Genomic DNA, 24,153 nt, shown 5'->3' with positions numbered 1-24,153 from the left:
CAGAGAAAACAAATGAAGACAAGTAGGTGAAGGCATCTATCAGTGTTCAGTGAAATACTAGAAGATTCACATCCTGGGCCTCCCCTGGTGGCGCAGCAGTTGAGCGCTGGGCTGCGAAGCTGCCCGCAGCCTCTGCAGCGCAGGTTTGATCCCCGGCTACCAGAGACGGTCCCAATTGGCGCGCAGACCTCTCCTGCTGCCCGCTGCTCCCCTCAGCAGTGTACTTCGTCAGTCTGCCTGTTCTGCTCCCTGCACTGGCTCTGGTGAATTCTCTCACCCTCCAGTGCTTCTGACTGTGTCCAGTGCTTGTATAAATAAACAAACAAATAAATAAATAAATAAATAAATGTTAGAGTTAGCTTATAAAAAAAAAATCCACATCCTTAGAAAATGGCAGTGCTGGTTATATAAAATGATATAGAAATTAACTATATAAAATTAACTCTAGAAAGTTAATTCCATAAATATAGATCTGACTTGGGCATAGCACTTTAGAATACTTTTATACATGCAGTTTTCAAACTTTAAAAAAAAAATTAACCCATAGCAAATAGTTTTTATTTCACAATCATGAATACTTCCCCCATCTATTACACAAGTGCACATATATAAGTAAAGAAACCAAAGTTTTACAAAACAATGCTTACCCATTCTATCCACTGATAGCTTTTGTTCTGTTATCTGATTTATTTTGTTTTTAGTGTTGAGCACAACCCATTAAGTTGATTTCATTGACCCACTAATAATACAGTTCTTATTCCTGGCCACAGAAGGGCAAGAATTCACACCTCCCCCCATTAGTTGGGTCATAGAGGTAGACTAACTTGCTTAAATTTGCAGAGTTCTATTAATAATTCAATTTTGGAATTTTTGATTGTAGCAACATTACTGATCCTGGTATTCCCAAACCACTAAACATTTTTTTTTTTTTTTTACTTTGTGTTGTGACTTGTAACCAGACAAGTTTGCTAATTATTAGTTTTGTTGGACTTCGAAAAACCTCGAAAAGGAAACAAGACTGGGAAAAGCCCAGCTATAGGGAACGCTCCACCTTTCTTCACAAAGGGCAGAACAGACAAGAGGACTGTTCTTAGATGCTGTTTCCATATGGGATAGCCCATATTCTTGCTTAGATTATGTTTACAACAGACTTCCTGAGACTTAAAGTAATCATACATTAATTAAACTACATCTGATTTAAAGATAACCAAAAGGTATGATGCTTCACCTCCCCAAGTGTTTTCAGCCTTTCTTTAATGCAATTAAAACCATAGCCAAGAGAAAAGAGCATAAAAAATAGCAAGGGGGTTGGCTCACTGAATAATATATATCATTTTTATACATAACTTCTCACTCAGAGGCGGAAATGGAGAACTGGTCTGGTCCCATACATTTGAAGTCAATGTTCCCCATGAGAATACTATAAATTAACACACAATGAAATTGGATCTAAATTATTAACGGGTGATATTTCTGAATAAGCAGGAGATACCATCTATCTGTTCTCACCTTTGGTTTTTTTGTTGTTTTTTTTTTCCCCCTATATCTAGGATGGCCCAGAAGCCGGACAGACTGTGAAGGTGAGTGCTTATTATGTGCATACAAATTAATAAGGGGCAATTATGGGAACTAATAAAAAGATCACACCTAGTCATTTATAGCACATAGCTGTTTCATTATGTTATCTTCGAGGTCAGAGAGACCCTCAGCGTTGGAGTTATAAATCCTGGCATTATAAACTATGTCAAGCAATATGTTTCCCATTAGTTTACAAGACATTTACCTTTTGTGGTAAAATTGTTATTGTGTAAATGCTAAATCAGGGAGTCCTAAAACAAAAACTGGACAAAAACCTTTGTTTAAGGTAGGGTCTAGCACGTAGCACATGTACCCAGGGTAGATTTGTGTTCCCATTTTCAGCCAGGACATCTTTAATTTGCCATCTGGCTCTTCTCACAGTTGAATTTTCCCTCATCATTTTTGAGTGAAGGCCTAACTGATGTGGTAGCCCCGTCTCCTCCCTTTACTCCCTCTGCTTTTCCCTGTTCTCCTCTCCACCCACACACCTACTCTTTTCCTCCCTTTGTATTTAATAGCAAAGTTTGAAACTAATGGAGTCAGTGGAGCTCAAAAATGGGTTTTTAAGTGTGCTAAAGAGGAAAGGAGGATTTATTAGGTTAGTCTCTGCTTCCCCAGTAAAGTGAAATAGAAGAATAAGATCCTGCATGAGTCTTAGGTTGGGTTTCAGCCCTCTTCATACATATGCAGATTTCTATGCAGTTAGGTCCTAAGTCTAAATCATAGAAAAGATTATTATTTCTAGTGCTAGAAATCAGGAGCAAATCAAACTGGGTGTTAATGTTATACTTGGCAAAATAAGGTTTTATGACTCTGAGACTGGCTGTGACTGGAAAAGGTAATGCATGGAACCAAACAATGCCACATAAACAGTTCTCTTTTGATCTTGGTTTGCATATGGCTTTAATGTTTAACACAGCTGCTGTGGAACTTTGTAACAGAATTTCTGGGAAGTACTTCAGAGAAACGAATGTCCTGTAGGGACTGCTACCAAATTCCTATGATAAAAGCTCGACTTCTGATTCTTCTGATTGCTCCCACACATGATGTGATAGTGACAGCTTTCCTCTACCCCACTGTTCACTCCCATTGTCAAGATTCTAAATATGTAGATACTAAGAAAGAACATATTATGAGTGGCTTGTTTGTGAAATTATTTAAATACAAAACACAAATCTTTACATCTGATTGTTGGTTTCTTTTTTTAATATTTTATTTTATATAATTATTTCATCATTTTTTCATTTTTGCACAATATATGCATTTTCATTTTGGTTATATTCCCCATACAATTGCACCCCCCCCTTGTTTTGAACCTAATCCTTCCTCTCCCCATATTCAAATGAAAATTGGAAAAAACTACAGGTAAGTTAGATGCATTGTGATGTATCTATTTGAAGGATTTCTTTCAGTCACTGAAAGTAACGCTGTAGATGCATGACAAGTAACACAGAAGAATGTACAAATCATATAATTTGGAAAGCACATATTCATAAATGTACATATCAAACATATCTAAGATTTATAGGACTATATAAATTAAGTGATCTCAAAATTTTGTTTCAGAATTCAGAAGGAGGCATTAAAAATATTTCCTATTCAATCAGACATAGAAAAGTGACAGAAAGTAGATTAGTAATTTCTAGACCCTAGAAGAGGGGAGTGGTGAGCAGTAATAACTTAGGGTTTCTTTTTGGAGTGATGAAATGTTGTGGAATTAGGCAGTGGTGATGGTTGTGCAACACTGAACCATACATTTTAAAGTGGTACATTTCATGGTATTATAATATTTCAATCAAAATAATGAAGTAATTTTTAAAAATCTCAACAAGTACCAAGTGAGGCAGGACTGAGCATGACAGTTGTAGATTCTCTGACTTCAATAATAACTAGTTTTTGATGTTCCATTTATCTGGCTAAAGATTTTGTTACCTAAGGTTTGTTATCTAAGGTTTTTTTACCTTCGATGGGGACAGTAATGGAGGAATTCTTGGCATCTAGTGGTCCTACATGAACTGTTGAATTTAGCTGTTGAATTTACTCCATTAAATACATTCTTTCTTTAATAATTTAGTGTTTTTTTTTCAGCAGATTATATTGTTTTAGACATCTTCCAATTATTTCCAGCCTGATCACAGAATTTCCCCAATATGAATTAGTGAGCCATTTCAAATCCTTTGTGGAATGTAAAATGACTAAAGACAGCAACCATATACACACACACAAAAACCCTCGATGATCCTAAAGTTTGGAAAACTGGCCTTTTACATCAAGCCTGCGTATCGAAATTTGTCTAATCTGTGTTTTTCAAGTGTGATTCTTATACTACCTACCTGAAAATTAATTCTGGTCTGTTTTTTTTTTTTTTTTTTTTTTTTAAGATTTATTTATTTATTTATACAAGCACTGGGTACAGTCAGGGAGGGTGAGAGAATTCACCAGAGACAGAGTGGGGAACAGAACAGGCAGACTGACGAAATACACTGCTGAGAGGAGCAGCGGGCATTCCAGGAGAGGTCTGTTGCACCATGTGGGACCCTCGCTGACGGCCAGGGATCGAACTGGTACTGCAGAGGCTGCGGGCAGCTTCACAGCTCAGTGTTTAACCGCTGCGCCGCCAGGCGAGGCCCAATTCTGGTCTTAAAAAGAAGTGGATTCTCAATTTTTACTCTATATCTACTGATTTATAATCTTTGTGGGTGAGACCTGGCAATCTTCATTGTTAGCAGGCATACCCCAAGATTCTATTTGTAATGTAGATATTTACCAGCCTCATTATTTTGTGGTAGAAAAAATAGTAGGTGGTTCTGGGCACATAATTTTGACCAAGGACACTAACCTCGTAGTAGCAGCCCCTCCAGGAAGAAAAGCAGCAGCTTCCATCTTCAGCTGTTTGGTTATGACAACTACAATTCAAGAGTGAGCCCTTAAGTTTCACACAGTTGCACATTTCCAAGCCATATTTGACATACATAATGAGGATAGTACAGTGATGGTTCTTTTCATCTTCGTTCTGTGTCTGACTTTTGGTATTCTGCCTGCTGCCTAGGTTATATACTGTCTTTTATCTCATGTTGCTATTGTTAGTGACAGTGCACCACTGAGTTAGCCTCTTGACCAGGTTGCCACTTAGGGGTATCTGTTTCAATGGATTTAAATTCTCCTTTACAAAAATGAGGGTAGCCTTGATTACTCAGCAAGGCATTTGTAGCAGGAAAGGGAAAATTCAGAGTAAAAAAGTGACTACTTCTTTCTCTACTGATGGTTAACTTTTTTTGGAGTTTAAAAGTAACAGAGTGCTGCTTTCTACCAGGTGATTATTGCAGCAGTTTCGCCATCCTTCAGACTTGAAAAACAATCTCTTTCTTCTAGTCTTATATCACCATATGCATCTACATTGCACTATTTGCATGTATAGCCATATATTACTATATTACCAGTTTACCCTAACCCTCCTGCTCCCCATTTGAAGTATCTCTCCTAAACCCTTTACTCCATAGCCTGTTGCTTTTTTAGATTTCCTTTAAGGTAGGCTTCATTGTCTTTTATTTGTTTGTGCATTTATTTTTTTCCTATTCCTATGTTGTTTTAGGACTTATATTTAGCCATTGTTTGCTATGTCTCTCTTGATTTATATATGGAGGAGAACGCAGATAATCATGTAATATATGTGGCAAAACAAAGCTCACTTCAGTTAACATGAATCAGCACCATGATAGGCACTTGTATTCCAATGTGCAGTCAGAGATCTGAGTTTCCTGGAATCTCTGTTAAAAATCTTTCAAATTTCAGATGTCACTGACAAAAATCAGAGCTCCTCTGAATCAAGTTCACAAACCATATCCCCAAGCATTATTCCAACTAGCCATATCATTAAGGCATTGTTCATTCCTTAAAAGGTAGTAAAGCTAGTTATCTTTTGGAACAACTGATACATACATCTTTGAGTGCAAGGGTGTTTTAGATATATTAAAGAGAGCTTTATGGCTGGCAGGTAATCTAGAATATCACAAGAACTATTTATAGAAGAGGCTTGTTTACACCTTTCTATGTTTTACAGTGCTTGAATCTTCTACTAAGATATTTATTTTTTTAAGAGCAGTGGGAAGTGTCTCTTAATAACTATTGAGATATTAGCAAATATTTTTCAGAATATTGTGGAAAAGACAAGAAAAGGGATTATTTAATGAAGTATGATTTGAACATGAGAAAGAGAGAGAGATTCTAGTATTCACTGAAGACTTCCTATGGTCTAAGACCAGATTTTCCATATGAAGATTTTGTAATCTTTCAGACTCACGACTATAGCATGTTTTAGGTCTTATTCAAGCCCAGTGGGTAATACATTTTGTATTCCAGATATTAACTGTACTAACTTACTAGCTTTGTGACTTTGGGCCAGCCCTTAACTTCTCTGACCATCCATTTCCTCATTTTTTCAAATAGGAGAAGCTGTATCTGTAGTACTGAGTGATGCTAATGGTGAGGAGAAACTGCCATGAATAGATAGTCCGGTCCACCACACACTGTCCCTGGGGCCTTAAGCATGTTTCTTAATTTCAATCTTAATTTTAGTTTTCTCATTTGTAAAACATGTTCTAGTTGGACATCAGAAAAATGTAACTGGCACTGGGATTATTTTGCAGCCCTGGCGAGTTCACTTAAGGATTGTGCACTGAATTCTCTCATTTTTCATTTCCTGTCCTTTAGCTTACATTCTTGAGACAACTCCCTTCTGTTCATACGATATGTGTTACTTAAATAGCTAGCTTGAATAAAAAATGTAGATGCAGGGCCTCCCCTGGTGGCACAGCAGTTGAACAGTGGGCTGCTAGGCGGCCCGCAGCCTCCGCAGTGCCAATTTGTTCCCCCACCCATCAGCAAGGGTCCCAGATGGCGCACAGACCTCTCCTGCCATGCCCGCTGCTCCCCTCAGCAGTATATTTCGTCAGTCTGCCTGTTCTATTCCCTGCTCTGGGTCTGGTGAATTTCCTCACTCTCCCGCACTTCTGACTATACCCAGTGCTTGCATAAATAAATAAATAAATAAATAAACAAACAAACAAACAAACAAATAAATAAATCTTAAAAAAAATAAAAAAAAATGTAGATGCAACCTGCTAAAAAGTGATCACTTGAATATTTAGAGATATCTGCCTTGTTAATGGGGAGGAGGAAATCTTTCTACCCTGAGGTTTTTAGCAATTTTTGTATCCCTAAGTGCTAAGAACAACTCATGGTTCTGAGCCTACAGTGTAACTTCACATTACTTGAAGCACAGAACAGAAACCTGCCTATCCCCTATGCTGATTCAGCCGTTCTGATGTGGGTCCCAGGATTCTGCATTTTAGGAGACACCAAAAGTTATTCTCATGTGTACTGCATCCAGCACAAAGCAAACAAGTGACAAGAAGATGTGGATGGATCTCCACATACTGCTTGTTTTCAACTCAAACGAATTCTTAATATACGGTGTGCATAGAAAGGGGAAAGTCACATCTTGAAGATGAAAATTATTTTACTTGACTTTTATTTATTATTTCCATCTGGAAAGAAATTTCAAGAGCACTATAATTTGCCAAAGAACTTTTATCCTTTGATTAAAGCCATGATAAAGAGTGCCTTGCCTATGTTTATACCTAATGCATATATTTACCGCTGGAAGAATTAGTATCTTCAGGATGCAGTAGCTTTTATCTTTTGGAATTGCCTTACAATTTGTATCTCTGCTCTCAAAATGAATCCAATTTGCCTGAGTTCAATAAACCAAAAGCAATTTTAGTTTGGGAGTACAAGTGGGAGTGGATACAGCCAAGCCTATCCTTCCCCTCTGGTAGGAACACGTCTCTAACTCTCCATTCCCCTAATGGTTATTTAGGGGAAACAAACTTCCTGGTCTCTGGTCTCTAGCCATTTGATGAGACCAGGAGTCTGCCTGTCTCTGTGGACCTTTCCTGACTAAACACTCAATTCCTCATCTAAATAAGAAGGGAATCATTTGGGATTTTACATTTCTAATTGGTTTTTTTTAAGATTTATTTATTTATGCATATAAGAGCTGGGGTACAGGCCAGAGGTGCGGGGAGTGAGAGGATTCACCAGAGACAGAGTGGGAAACAGAACAGGTAGACTGAAATACACTGCTGAGGGGAGCAGTGGGCGAGACAGGAGAGGTCTGCTACTCCATGTGGGTAGCTCCCTGGAAGGCCAGAGATCGAATTCCTGCTGCAGAGGCTGTGGATAGCTTCATAGTGCTGTGCTTAAGCCCTTGCATCACCAGGGAGGCCCCTAATTAGTTAATTTTGACTTGCATGATGCCATTTGGGCCAAAGCACTAAAGGAAACATTAACCACGCTTCCTTGTATTCCTGTTCCATTTTTCCCCCCTGTTCTCTTTAATTGGGTTATGTTAGCTCGATGGGATGATGAGATTGTAGAAGTGGAGTAAGAGTGGAGGGGAAATGTTATTAGGTCTAAAACATACTGAAAAAGAGGGGAGACTGATGAAAAGGCAGGACTCTAAAAGGAAAAGACCTATTTTCAGTCCTAGAGCTCTTGCCTATGAATTGTATAAAAGTAGAAGTCAAATTTTGCTAGTCCCAGCATCCTTTTACAAATTTATAAGATGGAGATCTCAGTGGTACCCAACCTTCTTAAGGTGTTTTGAAGACAAAATGATTAAATATATATAAATATCTTTAAAATAGCACCTAGCATATGAGAACATCTCAATGAATATTTGCTATAGTTTTATAATTTTCACTTATTCCTCACAACCCTTAAAATACTTGAAACTTGGAGAAAACAAAATTTAGAGAGAGTAAAGTGACTTATCTAAAATATCTAATTGACAAAGAGTAGAACTTGGATTCAAACACAGATCTGCCCCAAAACCCATGTCCATTATATCTTGCAGTCACTGTTCCTAAAATCACCTTGTACCCTGTAAGCAAAGACATAGATGCACAAGGGGAAGTTTTAGCATCCTCTATACATATTAATTTGAATTATTTTGCTCTGCTTCAAATGTTGGTTTCCACCTAAAAATACCCAGATGACTCTCCCTGTTTAACTTTAGTATATAAAAAGCAGGTTAACTAATTTAAATGTTGCTTTATTGCTGTATGTCACTTTATAGCAGAATTATATGTTTTAGAGTTTAGTATTTCATTAGTGATACTAAGCAAATTCCTTCAGTAATTGGAGGCTCTGACATACAGTAAAGTGAATATTTGGCTGTTAAGTTTATTTTGTGGTATGTAACACAGAAATGTGGCAAATATTGCAGATATATTTTTAATGTTTTACAGGTTTTAGTAGAATATCTTTTACACTTGATGGCCAAAGATTGGGGGCTTTATTTAGTTACTATCAAATCAAATATCCTTTGAAAGGCAAAGTGCTTTAGGAACCTAAAATGCTACGTAAACTTACAGCATTATTCATACCTCTGTCGATAAAGTAAGGGGAGTTTTTCACTGCTGTCATTTAGCTATGGAATACTAGGTGCTCAGTAGGTAATCAAAGAAGGTCTTATTCGCGTTTATGATTGTACTACCTTTTGTATATTTCAGGCCTAGAATTTATGTGTAAAATTCTCTAACTCCATATAACCAGTTCTCTCTAAGAAGTAAAATCTAAATTATTGGCTTGAATGAAACATCAGTGCTGTTATTTAAAAAGGTAAAATAAATTCAGCCTAATTAATCATATGAAAAGGATCCATTGATTATAGAAGTAGCCAGTCTCAATGGATAACCATTAGTTATAGTTACTACATACACCTAAAATACAGAATGGGGAGTGAAAGACCATTTTAAAAAAAATGTGCCTTGGTTGAAATTGGACATTTCAACTGAAGTAGATCCCGATGATGTTACCTTTGCTTCAGGGGTTATTAACAATAGAAATAATAAAATTCAAAAGCAGGTTACTTATGGACTATGTACATAAGTTTTTAAGATGCAGTTTTATATGTTGCTGGGGAAAAATGGACACAGGTAGGAGTGAGATTTCCCCCAAAGTAAAGATAGTAAGAAGAAGGGACATACCCAGGCAACTTGAACTACATAAATAATGTTTTAAATTGGATAATGTGTACCTGGCTTTTCATTATAGTGTTGATAGTATCATGTACTATTGTAAAGATATTTTAAAAGAAGAATATGTAGCTATTGCTAAGATTTTTCTTTCACAGAGGTCCTATCAGAAGAATTTCCTATTTAGAAATTATTTTTCATTATCTTTAGCATATATCTAGTTCTCACATCTCCTATGTTCAAATTTCTCATGATCAGTTACATAAAATAGATTTTTGGAAAGCCAATGGTTGATTCTAATGGTTACCCAGATTTCGGAACTGTTTATTTGTTTATACAAATGCATTTGATTCTAAGTCTAGATGACCTGAACTTGATTTTCATCTCAAATTATTCAATCCCTTTCAGGGCCTCCACTTGCCTTTTATGCCAAAGTCATTAATAAAGTAATTCTCAGGACCCAAAAGCAGCTGGAAAAGCAAGAATTTGAAGTCTGATCCTGGGTCAGAGAGAAACCATTTTAATGAGTAATAGCATGGCAACCTGCAGAGCCACAGACATGAAAGAATTAGAATAATGACCTTCCTAATGATATTTGAGTGAAAAGTATTGGGTTGGGGAGAATCTGTAATGGCCCTCCAGCCAAATTAGGAAGAAATTCCTCCTCCCCACCCCTCTTCTACTTGAATTATGCCCCCCCCACCCCTTGTCTACTTGAATTATGTTAGTGCTGGGAAAAGGTGATTTTGAAATCTTAACTTCACACGTCATGAGGCATCAGTCCTACACCTGTAGTCTCATAGCAGATACCCTTTCTAGAAAAGCCTCTCATCTGCCAACATCAGGGAAATAGAAACGTATATCTCTGAAACCTCAGGGGGATATGGCAAAAAATAATGGTTTGAAATCCCTGTGGGCTCATTCAACATAAAGATTATATTATTAGATTCTGGTAATGAAAACTCCCATTTCATTCCCTGGAAGCTTATTCTCATAAATAAGCTTTTCTTGTTCCTCATGTTACATGAAAATTAAACATGAAATTGTTCAGGATGTTGACCTTGCCTAAAGTGGCTTAGAAGAATAAACAACACTGAGTGAAAAAGTGAACTTACCAAGTATTCTTTAACTTTGTGGTGAAATCCATTGATCTTAACGTTCATATTCAAATCTCCTACCCAAGGGCCTATATATCAGTGCCTGTACCCTGAACAAATATTTTCTTATCATGCTTTCTATATTTGTGCCCTGAAAAACGACCCAACAGGGCCTTTTATTTGTGTCTCAATTCACCTGTTGCTTATAAATGGTATAGATTCCCATATGTAATCAGGTTCTAGTAGTACAATTTTGATGAAACTATTCAGCCCTGAAAGGAATAAATATGATTCCAAGCTCAGCTCTGCCATCAGATGACCAGAGACGAAACTCACTTTTGAGGAAGAAACACAAAGCACAGAACATTGCAGGGAATCTAAGAAGCACAAGTGACCCTGAAAGTCACATATTTTTCAGCTTCTATCCTGCAAATGATGTCTCTCTGAACTTTCATCTTCCTCTTTATCTGCAAACCCAGTGCACTATATGGTAACTACTTCTAATTCTGAGGCTTTCTTTGTGTGGATAATGAGACTTTCCTTACTACTAAAGCTATCCTGGAAATGAGCATTTTGACTGCTTATATTTTGCTATGTAACACTCAGTCTTTATTCTTCTAGTGCCTAGTGTATACTAGATTTGTCACAGACCCTGTCCTGAGAATGAAACATAGTCTCTGTCTTTAAGGACCATCATTGAAATAAGTGCTGTACTAGAGGAAGATTAAAGAGTTTGTCCAAGTTAAGCTCACATTAATTCCTTCTCCCAGTAAGTCTTTATTGAGCATCTACTATGTGTCAGGTGATGCCAGGCACTGGGGTACAGAGGAAGGTAAGATAGCCAAGGAACAACTCTCATCTTATATGCAAGTGAACAAAATAATTGCTAAATGTGAGTAATATTGGATAGGCCAGAACTGGGTGCTGTGAAAATGTATATGGTGGGAGATGGGAATGGAGTTGGTGTGGCTGCTTTAGACAGGGTAATTATGAGGGACTCAATGAGGAGGGAACTTGTAAGCTGAGTCTTGAGGAATGACAAGGATCTGGTCAGTCGAAGATCTTGGGAAGAAACAGTGTTCTGGGCAGAGGAAAAAGTAGTAGAGATAAACTTGACACAATCTAGGATGTTTTTTGAAGCCCAAGTATCAGGAATTTAGCTTGGAGAGAGGTGAGTTGGAGAGCAGTTATATCAATCCTTGTCTGCCACAGTAAGGATTTTTAATTCTATTTTCAATTTATTTAGTGTTTGGATTGTAGTCAAAGGGTGAAGGATGTTTCACAAGTGCCTAATATGATAGCTTGCCTTAATTGATCTGGTTTTTACGTTTCTAAGCCTACTTTCTAGAAATCGAATCATTTTGTCTCACATCTATCACAGGCACTGGGGTTGTCTCCCTGCCCCTTCGTCATTTCACATTTCACATTCAAGAAGTTACATTGCATTGGAATCCATCTCTGCCATCTAGGTGTGAGCCTTAGTTGGTTTATCCAGTATCTAATCCAGTAACTGGCAAACTTTTTCATAAAAAATCAAATGGTAACATTGTAGTTCTCTTTCACAATTACACAACTGCCTTTGTAATGCAAAAGCAACGCTAGAAAATATGTAAATGAATTTGCACAAATGGGTGTGGCCATATGACAATAAAATTTTGTTTACAGAACTGGATTTAGTTCAGGGGTTGTGTTTTGTCCATTCCCCATATAAGCCAGTTTTCTCAGTGGGTAACTTTAATTCATTCTGACTTAAGTAACTTAGGATGTAGGATTCCTTGCATTCAGGGATGACTGTTCCCTGAATCTTGGAGGATTTGTGTCCATGGTTGTAAAAAGGGATGATTTCTGTAGTATTGCTTGTGAATAAGAAAGCAGCAAACTTTGTAGAATTTTTTGCTACTTCTAATAGCAATATCCTCAACAAGATCATCTACCCTAAAATATTCAGTTATTGTTACTCCTTAATATGCTTAACTGGCAGTCTGAGTAAACAATTTCTGAACTGCTTCAGCATATTGCAATACTCATCTCATGCCAATGAGAATCTTTGAGTGAAAGTCTGTGAATCAATGGTCCTAGAAGAGCTTAACTTCCAATCAGATCTCTTTGGTGCATGACCACAAGGTAATTCCATTAACTTTAATGATGGTGGTACTCTACAAAATGGGCCCTGTTAGTCTATTCTTCCTCTTCTTTTCAGCACTAAATCTTACCCTGCAGCTAAATTCATCAGGGGAAGGAATATGCATCAATGTCATTCATTCCTTGGCCTTTATTAATATATGCAGGACTCTCTCAGGGAGGGAGTGCTAAGTGAGTACATTATAAATGAATCTACTGCCCCATTTGTCGACTATGAGAAAACCTTGGTGTCAGGGACATCAATGGATTATTATTGATTGTTGTAAGAGCCAATGAAATCATAAATATGGCTCAAAAACAACTAATGTGAGCACATTAACCAATTATCAAATCCATAACTTGCTTTGGAGCCTGGCTTCAGAGATTTAAATAAAGTGCCAGAGGGTGGAAAGTTCTAACTTAGGGATGTGACAACCAGGGCTGGGGTAGAGAAATTTATGATTTAATTTGCTGTGCAATCTAATTGAGAATAACTATTGGATTTCTAAAAAGTGAACTTTGATTAGGTTTAGGTGTCAGAAATAAACTGGAAATATGGGTCAGTATATACTTTTCTGCGAGTCTGTTGGGAGAAGGAAAGGAAGGTATTCATTGCAAGGAATGACTTTCCTGGGTGACCTTCTACCCTTCCTTCTGTGTTCTTATATCCTGTGTTCCAATAATTGGGTTATACCTGAGACTAGCTGGCTCTTCCCAGGGACTTGCTTTTTACTTTCTTCACCCAAGATCAATTTTCACCCACTTAGAAATAAATCAATTCAAAATGAAATTACCCAGGCCATTCATTTTTCACTATCAGTAAATGAGACTCCCTTTTCAGTTCAGATTTAATGAAATTCTTCTCTTTCATCTAGGCAGTGTAGAACCGTGGTTTCGACCTTTCTCTGGACTTTTCATCCTTGGTGGACTACAAGACAATATTTGCTTTGTAAAATATATATTGGCATGTTCATAGATTCCTGTGCATATTTTCTGAAGATCTAACCTGAAGTCAGACTGCTTGGTTTGAATTTCTAACCCATGGCAGGATAGAAAAAAAGCTGCCTGTGGCATCCTATCATCTATTAAGCCATTATAGCAGTTCATCTGAAGTCCTGGCCTCAGCCACACTCTGATGACAAGCACACTGGTGGCTCGATTTTCAAGAATGGATTGGCTCAGCTTTCAGTTCACTTCAGGAAAATAGAAAAGCAATTTGCACAAAGATAAAGGAGATTTCATAGTGATCTGTGTAGGACTGGCTAACATATTTCTACAGACAGTCAGGGAAAGCTTGAATATCCAGCTGAGAAATGATAAATTACTGCTAACTGTCCTAATTATCCCTTGACATTCTGTGTTGAAACCTGACTAAATTTTGCTGAAACTTTACAAATAGGAAAGAAATTTACAGTTTAATAAATTATCCATAATAGAAATGGTTACAAAAAAGAAAAGATTGCCACTGCAGAAGGGCTTACCTAGTTGGATAGATTTCCGAGTGTTTCCTGAGCCTCATCATGAAGTAGAGGTAGGGTGGGGGTAATGTGTTGGAACAATTGTAATTTTAATTGCAATCATAATTGATTATACTCAGCATACTCATTAGGTTAAAGAAGACTATGAGTCAATTCCCAGGTCATTACATTAATAGACATGGTAAGTGTGTAATAAGCATATGATCAGTTGATTTGTGAACATTACATTCCTCTGTAAACAGTGTAACATACTAGCTTTAAAGTGTCACATACTGACTAAATTTGGTTCTTTGTGCTTTAGTAGACTCAGCTGGTAGGAACCCATCTTTCAAGCTTTTTAGTCTTACCTTTAGCACATCTAGTATATAAATCCAGGTCAAATTCCTCCAGTGATGGCTAGCATGCTTTTTTAGCAGTGACCATATTCCATTATTGGATAACCCCAGCTAGAAATGTTTGCCTTTGCTTTTTCAATTCCCCCCAGCCCCCCGTGAACCAGTAGTCACATGGATGGAATCCTTGCTCTTTGGTCTTCTTTTAGACATTTTGGGCAGTTAGGATTAATTCTGTGCTTCCTCTCCTTTCTAGAAGCCTCACAGGACTAGGAAGAGATTTGCTATTCTCTGCCTAAGAAGTCATCAACACTTCCAACTTTGTACACAGCATGGTTTCTGCTCTCTCACCAAACTGGCTCTTCATCTCTGGATGTTCTCTAGTGATTCTTCTATTTTAAATATATTACCAAGAATCACATGGAGGTGTCCAGATGGCATATGAGCAAATGCTTTAATGCAGTTCTTGGAAAATAGTAGGCTCTCAATAATTATTCATTGAATATGAGGGTGGTTTCCCTAAATTTGGAGCCTCAGGTCTTGACATTCTTAGTGAGGATGAAGATGGTAGAAAACAAAATGGCTAGAAAGATCTTGTGACAGACACTGCTGTAAGGTCTCATATTTTGAAGACCCAGTATCTGGTCAGTGATATGGGGGCCTGTTCTGTCCCTATCATTACCACCATCTGGTCAGCAGTAGATCTGCTCCCTGATCTCACTGTGGACCATTGCCAGTGATGAAAATGAATTTTGCGCTTATGTTGTGAAGGGTTGATTTATGGAGGCTCTTTCAACACCTGGGATGTTTGCAAAAACTGTTTTCATGTCTGATACTCACCAAACTTGCATGCTAATTATTTCCCTTCTAGCAGGCATACAAAAGGCATTTAGAACCCTTTGGAGTGGGGGTGAAAATTAGAAGCATAATCTAATGAAAAGAAGGTAACTCACGAAACTCTGGGGGTCGGAGGGATTACAGAATCCTTCAAGAATGAAAGCCATGGAAAAATTTAGATAGACACAATATGTTGCATTTAATTTCAGGGGTCTCTTGGCCTCCTGATGCCTGTTGGTGGACTGCTTGACTAAACCTGCCTGAATTATCCTCCATCCCAGTATTCAAGGGCAGTTAGTATCTCCAGCCAAACTGATGAGATACATCTTGAGATTGCACACAAAGAATCACATCCTCCCCATGAGACATTTTCCTTTATAAATAAAATGTTTCCCTCACTGATCTGAATGTGTTGCTGTAAGGATTCAAGGTCTGGCTTCCCATTCTCCTAGCTGCTTGTCTTTAGGCAAGTGGTTTAATTCCCAGCCTTTGTTTCCTGGTCTGTAAAACTAGAATAAGAATACTCCCTCAGTTTATGACCTTACAGTGTTACATGAGGCCCCAAATGAGAAGCTGTCTGCACAATGCTTTTTGTTCACCAGTTATTTAGTGAGACCTCACTGCCTATGAGCTCCTATTCTAGCTTTTGAATCACCCCAGTGAGTAAGGTAGATGTCTTTCCTGCCCTCAAAAAGAGCCTCATCGCTGACAGTTATTACACCAACATTGAGAAAGACTAATAAAGAGTCAGAGGAAACCCCTGGAAAGGAGTTAAAGGGGGTTTCAGTTTATTTTGAGGCCCCTCAAGATTTCCTGTCAGTGGGTCCAGAATTTTCACTAGTGGTTAACATGTTGGCTTCCAAGCAATCTAAACATGTGAGTCAAATGGAACGGAATGTGCTGAGCTAGTTTTTTAAATTGAGAATGCTGACCTTCACCAGGTGTGGTTGGTGGGAGGGGAGCAGGGGTGGCAGAGGAGGGAATATTCCCTGAACACAGGTGAGTTGTCTGTAAAATATTACCCCTATGATGGCTGTTTGCTCCGCTAAGGAGCTTTATGTTATATTCCTTGCCTCATGGACCCTTAGCAAAATGGCCACCAGCATGATTGAAAAACTATTTGTTTCCCCAATAGTCCAGTCAAGACAGAACATTCTCCTGTCACTAAATTCACAGAACAGAAAGCAGGGATTTTCTTAAGCTCTGAGAACTGGGTGTGACCCTAAACCAGGCTCACAATTCATAGGGACTCATCCCACTCAGCTGTGAAATTGTATTTGTTACCTCAACAGACTTGCATTTTTGAGTTCGAATTAAGAAACTTGAAGAATTGTGAGTTAGGTGTTACGAGAGTTGAAAAGTTTAGAGTTAAGGAGCTAATTGTCAAGTTATATTTAAGACAGTGAAGTTGCAAGTTTAGCTAGAATTGAATTTGAAGTCAGATTTTACATGTGATTTTTCCTCCCCTTAATGTTTCCCACTAGATTTCCCTTGTAGTTTCCTGTTGCAGCAGCTGATTTGTGTTATCCTGGGTATAAATTGTCAGAGGAAGAGTAGGCTGAGACACTTATCTAGGTCCTCAGTGGGAAGCTTCCCCGGCAACATCCAGGACTGTTGGCTGTGGTGCCAGGAGAGGATCCATGCCTCCCTCCAGCTCCATCCTCAGCAATTGCCACCACCTCCTCCTTCCACTGACCCTTGAGAACATTTTTTATTCAAGCACTCCGTATGTTGTGCTATGGAGACCTCAAGCCTAGAACAGAAACATGTGGGGTGTCAAAGTAACTTAGTAAGAAGACAAGTCAAGGAGAAGATGGGAAATAATGCATCATGTCTGGAGCGTCACTCACCCTTGGGCCCCAGAGGCTGGATCAACAGCACCCCTGTCTCATCAGTGGCCGGGCCTTTGTAATCCATTTTGGTTCGGGATTTGGTACCAGACAACTTTGTGGAAGGCTACTTGGGCCTGTCGTTTGACTTGCAGATGGAAACAGAGGTTGTATGTGAATTCTCCCTTCTGTGGAATTCATGTGGATGTGTTTCTAGTTTCCATCCCATGCAAATTCCTTAACCTGTTCTTTTGGAGGTTTGGAGCTGCAAGAATTTGTCTGTCTTCTTAGATGAGCCATGAATTGTTGTTTCCCTTTTGAAACTCCAGGTAAGAATGAGTTCTGTTGAAATGCTATCAGTGGAACTGTTTTTGTGATGGTGAACTGTTTTTGTGATGGTGTGCTACTGCAGTTCCTGTTTCTCTGCCAATAGATTGTTGCTGTTCCTGGGAGTGGCGTATGTGCTTTCACTAAAGGGATTGATGGTTACCTAATGTTTCAATAATCGGTATGAGCTTCTAAGTGTATTATTATAGTAACATAGTCAGAACAGGGGAGCAGACCCCAAGCCCAGCAGTCTGACCCCCACCTCCCTCCCAAAACAGGCAGATGAGCTAGCAGCATGTCAGAGGCTGTTTGCTGCTCCACCGGCCAGGAATCAGAGGAATGGGCTCAGTGGTCCAATTCCCAGTCTGGGAAATGGGTTTCTGAGATCCTCTGGCAAGACTGAAACTGAGGACTCCACAGACACAGGTGAGGGCAGTCAAGGAGTCAGTGTTTATTAATTAGTGAGAGAGCAAGGAGAGTGCTCTGGGGAGACCTTTCTGGGCATGAGAGACTGGGGTAGTAGAGGGTGCCAGAGAGAAGGGTCCATACAGATTTTAGGAATGGGGTTTGAAAATGAAGGACTTAAATTTTATTGACTGAGAAAGCAAGGTGCATCCTTGCTTTTGGTTAGCATCCACTGTTATTGCAGATTGTAGGCAAACAGAAGATTGGCATCAGCTGCATCTTGGTGGGCTCGTGTAGAGCTCGTGACCATCTTCTAGGTGAACATTTTATTTCATGGAGGCAGTATGCCTGCAGTTCTGCAGCTACGCACCTTCAGCTTGAATTGGTCTGGTCTCAAGGTCGGTGACTCCCTTTTACTTCTGGGTCTTCTAACTCCCCCTTTTCCTATAGAGTTGTGGGGAAAATTTGGGGTGTAGGCCAGAGGTGTGGGGGTGAAAGAATTCACCAGAGACAGAGTGGAGAACAGAAATGGTGGATTTATTTGAAATACACTGCTGAGAGAAGCAGTGGGTGAGACAAGAGATGTCTGTGTCTGAGGAAGGATTTGAGACTCTCATTCATACTATGTTTTCACAGGTTTTCTAACTTGGGGCGCCAGTTTGTACCAGTTATCTGCTGAGATGTCTGCTCTTGAGTACTGGTCTTTGACCCAGAAACATATCTTGGCCTCTCTTCTGCATTCCTGGAGCTGGGCTGGGTTTTCTGGTCATGGTGGTCAGTCTTAGGCTTCCCCCCCAAGACAGCCTTATCTAGTCAAACTTCCCAAGCCTGCCTGCTAAGTGAGAGTGCGGCTTAGTTTTTTAACCTTATTAAATTGTACCCCAACCCACAGAAGCCAATGTAATAAACTAGAAAAATAACTCAGGAATGCCTAGAGTGGGGAAAATTAGTAAAAGCAAAAAACAATGGGCCAGATGTCTGGGTCTAAATTCGCCAGTTTTGCCTTCTTGTTTTTTTTTTTTTTTTTATTAGATAATAAATTTTATTGTTATATTCCCCATACAATTGCAGCGCCCCCATTCTGACCCCAATCCCTCCCCTCCCGCCCCTGCCCCCCTAAAAGTGTCTCTGGTTCATAGTTTTTTGTTGATTTTGATTTTCACTTTCTTATAGTTATTCATTTTCCTGGTCCCTTATTTAAGTTTTCTAGATTCCTGCTATGAGTGAGACCATCCGGTATTTTTCTTTTTCTTTTTGGCTTATTTCGCTGAGCATGATCCCTTCCAGCGCCATCCATGTTGCTGCAAATTGCATGTGTTTATCTTTTTTGAATGCTGAGTAATATTCCATGGTATATATGTACCACATCTTCTTGATCCAGTCATCTATTTTTGGGCATTTGGGTTGTTTCCAAAGCTTAGCTATTGTAAACAGTGCTGCTATAAACATAGGGGTGCAGGTGTTCTTTGGAATTGATGTTTCTGTGTCCTTTGGGTAAATACCTAGGAGTGGAACTAGCTGGTGGGAAAAGCAAAATTGAGCAGCAAAATTTTTGCAGTTTTTTCCTGCCCCGGGACCCCTCCTAGCTCAATTAATAGTTAATATTTGCTTAGTAATCTACAGTTTATAAAGTGCTTCGCTTCCCATGTTTTAAATTGTGTGATGCAGACTAGCATAGGGGGTAAAGTTTGGGAATTAGAATGTCATAATTCAAATCCCACCTCTACTCTTTTCTAGCTGTTTGACTTTGGGCAAGTTGCTTAAAATCTCTGAGCTTCAGTCCCCTCACCTGTGAAAGGGAAATAATGATAGTGTCTCACTTTGTAGAGTTTGAGTTTTGCAGGAGTTAAGAGATGTGTGGACCTTTCATCACGGTGCTTAGAAAATGGTATATCTCAGCCAGTGTTTGCTATTATCATTTAATCATTAACACTATTAATATTCTTAATGTTTCCAACATTGTGTGAAGTAGGTATTTCCCCAGGAACTTCATTCTTACCTTAAACATAAGGCTCAGAGGGGAAATAAATAACTTTGGAAAATAAATAAATAACTTCCAGTTAGAAGCCCAGTTGAACATCAACTTAGAGCCATGATTTCTGTACTGAAAATCATTGGGACAGCCCAAAGGGATCCACTTACCCAGATTGGGTTGTGTAGGCATTGTATGGCCTCATCAGAATGTGGTAATGAGGTAATGAGCTTAGCTCCCAGCAGCACCTTTTAAACCAAAGCATTTAATATTGGCAGAGAAAAATAAGTCTGGAAGTTTCTTTTACTGTGGCTAAGGTAAATTTTTCTAAACTGAAAAGGTAGAGAAGCTTTTTACAAAGAGTATTTAAGGTATTGTAAATTTCCACATTGTCAAAATGAGGAACAGCACTCTTAAATTAAAAATGTGCTCCAAAAACACATTGATATTATTTTAGGATATGCGTGTACTGTTTTAGTGCCATCCACACATAACCAATTGTCTGATTTTTTGTTTGGGTTATTTTTTGTTTGTTTTTTACTGAACACTTACTGACCTAAGAGAACGTGGTAGACTTGCTTATTTGGGCACTTGCTTTCAGGATGGTGATCTAAGCTCCAGATGTAGAAGCTTTATAAGACACTACTTTTCTTTCAGAGGTTTGCAATTCTGTAGGAACGACAGAAAACCTACATAAAAATCCTAAAACAGGAGTAAGTCTGTTATAACAACCAAGCGGTAAATTAGAGGGGAAAAGTAAACCCTTGGGTTCAGATGGTTAAGAGAACTTTCCCACTTAGTGAAGTTGCTCTACAAGAAAAAGGGAGGGTAACAAATTGAGTGAAACAGAAGAAGGGACCACTAGTAGGATTAAGCAGGTTTGTCTACTTTTGGTTTTTACAAAATTATCTTTTCATAGTAACTTGGACTTCTCAAGGATGGACTCATATAATGCTTTTTAACAAAAGCAGTCAACTTGATTGAATAATGTTGGTGTTTGGTAACATCATGATAACTGCATCCAGAAATATTTCAGTCCTGTTATATTTGGGGCCTGGGTCATTATTGCTGAACTATTGCAAAGTTGTGGTGGTAAATTGCACATCTTCTTTCTGTTCTGTGACCAAATTACATGTCTGTGTCTGTTGTACAGATAGCATCTGTTTCTGGTACCTTCTTCCGTACTGGGCACAAAGCAGCATTCTATGTAAAACTACTTATCAGTATTTAATAAAACTAAGGTACTACAGGTTGAGGGGTGGAAAAACTAGTTTTATTTTTTATGTTTTATTTATACAAGAACTGGGGTAAAGGCCAGATGTGCAGGAGGGTGAGAGGATTCACCAGAGACAACGGGGGAACAGAACAGGCAGACTGATGAAATACACTGCTGAGGGGAGCAGCAGGCAAGACAGGAGAGGTCTGCTCGTCGTGTGGGTTGCCCCCAAGGCCAGCAAGGAGGGATTGAACTGGCACTGCAGAGGCTGCAGACAGCTTCACAGCGCTGCGCTCAACCGCCTGCGCCACCAGAGAGGACCGAAAAACTACTTTATGTTTTAATCATTGGTTGTTTGATCCATTATCTGGGAATAATGGCTTTGCAGTCTTCTGAAAATTCCAATTGGTGTGGGAAATAATTTGGTTTCATTCATTCAAATAGTCTTCAAATTGATTTTTAGCATTAGTATTTTTAAAATCAAAACTGGTGTCTGCATTTCCCTTGGGGAGCTTAATTATGAAAGCAATTCTTAAATGTCTAACACCAGGAAAATAAAATGCAAGTCACTCAAGATCTCACCTTCTAATGTATTGTACTTGTGGGGTCTTGTTGGCAGGCCAGTTCATTTGTTTAACTTCAAAGTATGTGTGAAAATGAATAAATACCAATTTCAGGAGGGAAGTTGGGGGGGGAAGAGCTGTAAACTCTGGACTCGATGCTCTATATTTTTCCCCCATACTAACTAGTCTTGAGATATTAGACAAATTTCTCACTGTTCTGTCCTCTGCTTCTTTTTTCCTCCTTTCTGTTTCTCTTTGCTCCCTTACCACCTTCTCCTTGCCTGTTAGGACTCTTTCGGTTGCAAATGAGAGAAAATTCAAACTCACTGAAGTAAATGGAGAATTTATTCAGTCATAATCAGAAGTCCAAGTGATTTTTCTGACTTCAAGTATAGTTTGAACCAGAGACACAATTCTCTCGGGACCCACTGGCTCTGGTTCTTTGTTCCATCTTCTCTGCATTGAATATAAAACTGTCATATTGACATTAGGCTAGGTATGGAAATACCTAGTAGGAAGGTCTTCTTGGCAGACATAAATACTTGTAAAGAGTGCATCAGGGAGAAAAGCACCTCATGGACAGGTTTGGCGTCTATTCATAAACTCAAGCAGCAGGTTCTGTTGTCTGAATTTAATTTAAAGCACTCGGGATCCACTAAAAGAGAGACTGAGATGAAAGAGAACTGAGATGGAAGAGTCTGTGATGAAAAAATGCTTCCTAGAGAATAGCAAAATAGCAGTGGATAGGATGAAACTGAAGACTGGGCTACTAATGTACATGTCTCCTGGAGATTTTAATAGGAGCCAGGGTAAGGCAAATGAATTTAAAAGAAAGTGATAAATGTGTTAAATGCAAGATCCCATTAGGAAAAGGATTGTTGTAGAACGTGAGAGAACTTAGGTTTCTTTCAGGGTGATATCAGTTGTAGACCAAATCAGGAAAAATACTCAGTAAGTATTGGGTGAAATAGCTTCGTATCTAAATAAGGCCTATTCCTTTCTCTAAATATCAGAAGTAGCAGAAAAAGTCTGTGTAGTATTAGTTTTACTCTAAGTTTAAATTTAGGAAGTCCATGATTTTCTGTTTGCAAAGTAAGGCAATGTTATGAAACTTATTTCATTCATTCATTCATTTAGTTACTAAGCACTGCTGAGAAACACCCTGCTGCCTGTCACGTACAGGCTGGTACTTCCTATACATTGCCAGATAAACCAAATGTGGTCCCTTCTGATAGTTTGTTAGACTGTCAGCCTTCAACATTACCTGGAATAGCTCATCTTAATTCCTAAGGTTTGAATTCATCAAAGGATTTTATCTCTAGGAAAGACAACCGAAGAATGTAATCAATAACCCTATTCAACTCCAAATGCCTTGTCTCAACACTACTGCATGTTTAAAATTTCATAAAAAAATTATTTCCTGGAATCTTTTGTTCTTGATTTATGGCAAAAGCTCTAACGACTATTTTAAAAATGACTTAATAAGCCAGCAGTCTTGCCGTTGTTCTAATATGCCAATAGATCACTTAAGTGTCATTTGTTAAACCAGTTTGGTCAATAAAACCCTTTCATTATTTTTCCCCAAGTGGCCATTGAGCCACATAACACCAACCTAGTATTAGTCCATGTTGCTCTTTCTGCTTCTGGCTGGTGTGGATTAATAGTAATTATTTTTTCACAGAGTATTAGCCAAGAGTTATCATAATGCAGTAATGGTAAAGGTTCACCAAGATAAAATGTTCTAATTAGGGAGCAAAGTTGAGGGGTAAGCAGTTTTTAAAGTGGATTAAGATCTGGTTCCCCTCATATGCTTGCAACACCATCTGCTTGCTTAATACGGAACAATATACTTTCTCTAAATGTATTTTAAGATTTCACATTTATTCACTTAATAGCTGATTTAAGTGAACTAGTAACTGATAAAATTCCACAGGAAATAGAATTAGAGTTCGTTTTGATTGAAGCAACCAAGGGACTTGGCACCAAAGCATTTATATCCTCCCTCTCCCTCATATAATGCCAAATAGCTCCCTGAGAACAAACAGAATGAAGTCCCATTTGGAGGATTTTTATAGTTTATTTTCTCATTGCAAAGACAAAGCTTGTTCATTGTAGATATTTTGGAAAATATAGACAAATGAAAAGCAGGAAGTAAAAATAATCCATGGTTAAATTTGTATTTTGACTGAAGCCTTTTCTTAAAATGCTATTAAACAAAAAGCCTTTATGAAATGTGAGGGTTTCTTGTGAGTTATTTCCCACTAATGGTTAAAAACAGCAGCATAGAAACAAAGCTTGCTAAGCTTGTTTTACCCGTCCATTTCTTGATCCTTCCTCTATTTGCCCTTGAGATAGATAA

At 38.5% G+C, this 24,153-nt stretch overlaps 1 protein-coding gene across 11 annotated transcripts in view; it reads left to right on the top strand.

Annotated features, from left to right (window-relative positions):
* Positions 1–24,153, top strand: part of FHIT (fragile histidine triad diadenosine triphosphatase) — a 1,313,834-nt gene that overhangs the window by 1,053,603 nt on the left and 236,078 nt on the right. For all 11 annotated transcript variants that reach the window (XM_054695155.1, XM_054695163.1, XM_054695138.1 and 8 more), the window contains one exon: positions 1,551–1,580. In XM_054695155.1, coding sequence (XP_054551130.1) covers positions 1,551–1,580 — 30 coding nt within the window. The remainder of the gene's footprint in view (positions 1–1,550; positions 1,581–24,153) is intronic.

The sequence above is a fragment of the Talpa occidentalis genome, unplaced genomic scaffold (genome assembly GCF_014898055.3).
Source record: "Talpa occidentalis isolate TD23 unplaced genomic scaffold, MPIMG_talOcc4v2.1 talOcc4.10, whole genome shotgun sequence".
Lineage (NCBI taxonomy): Eukaryota > Metazoa > Chordata > Mammalia > Eulipotyphla > Talpidae > Talpa > Talpa occidentalis.
Note: the sequence above shows the minus strand (reverse complement) of the source record. Positions and strands in the feature narration are given on the sequence as shown.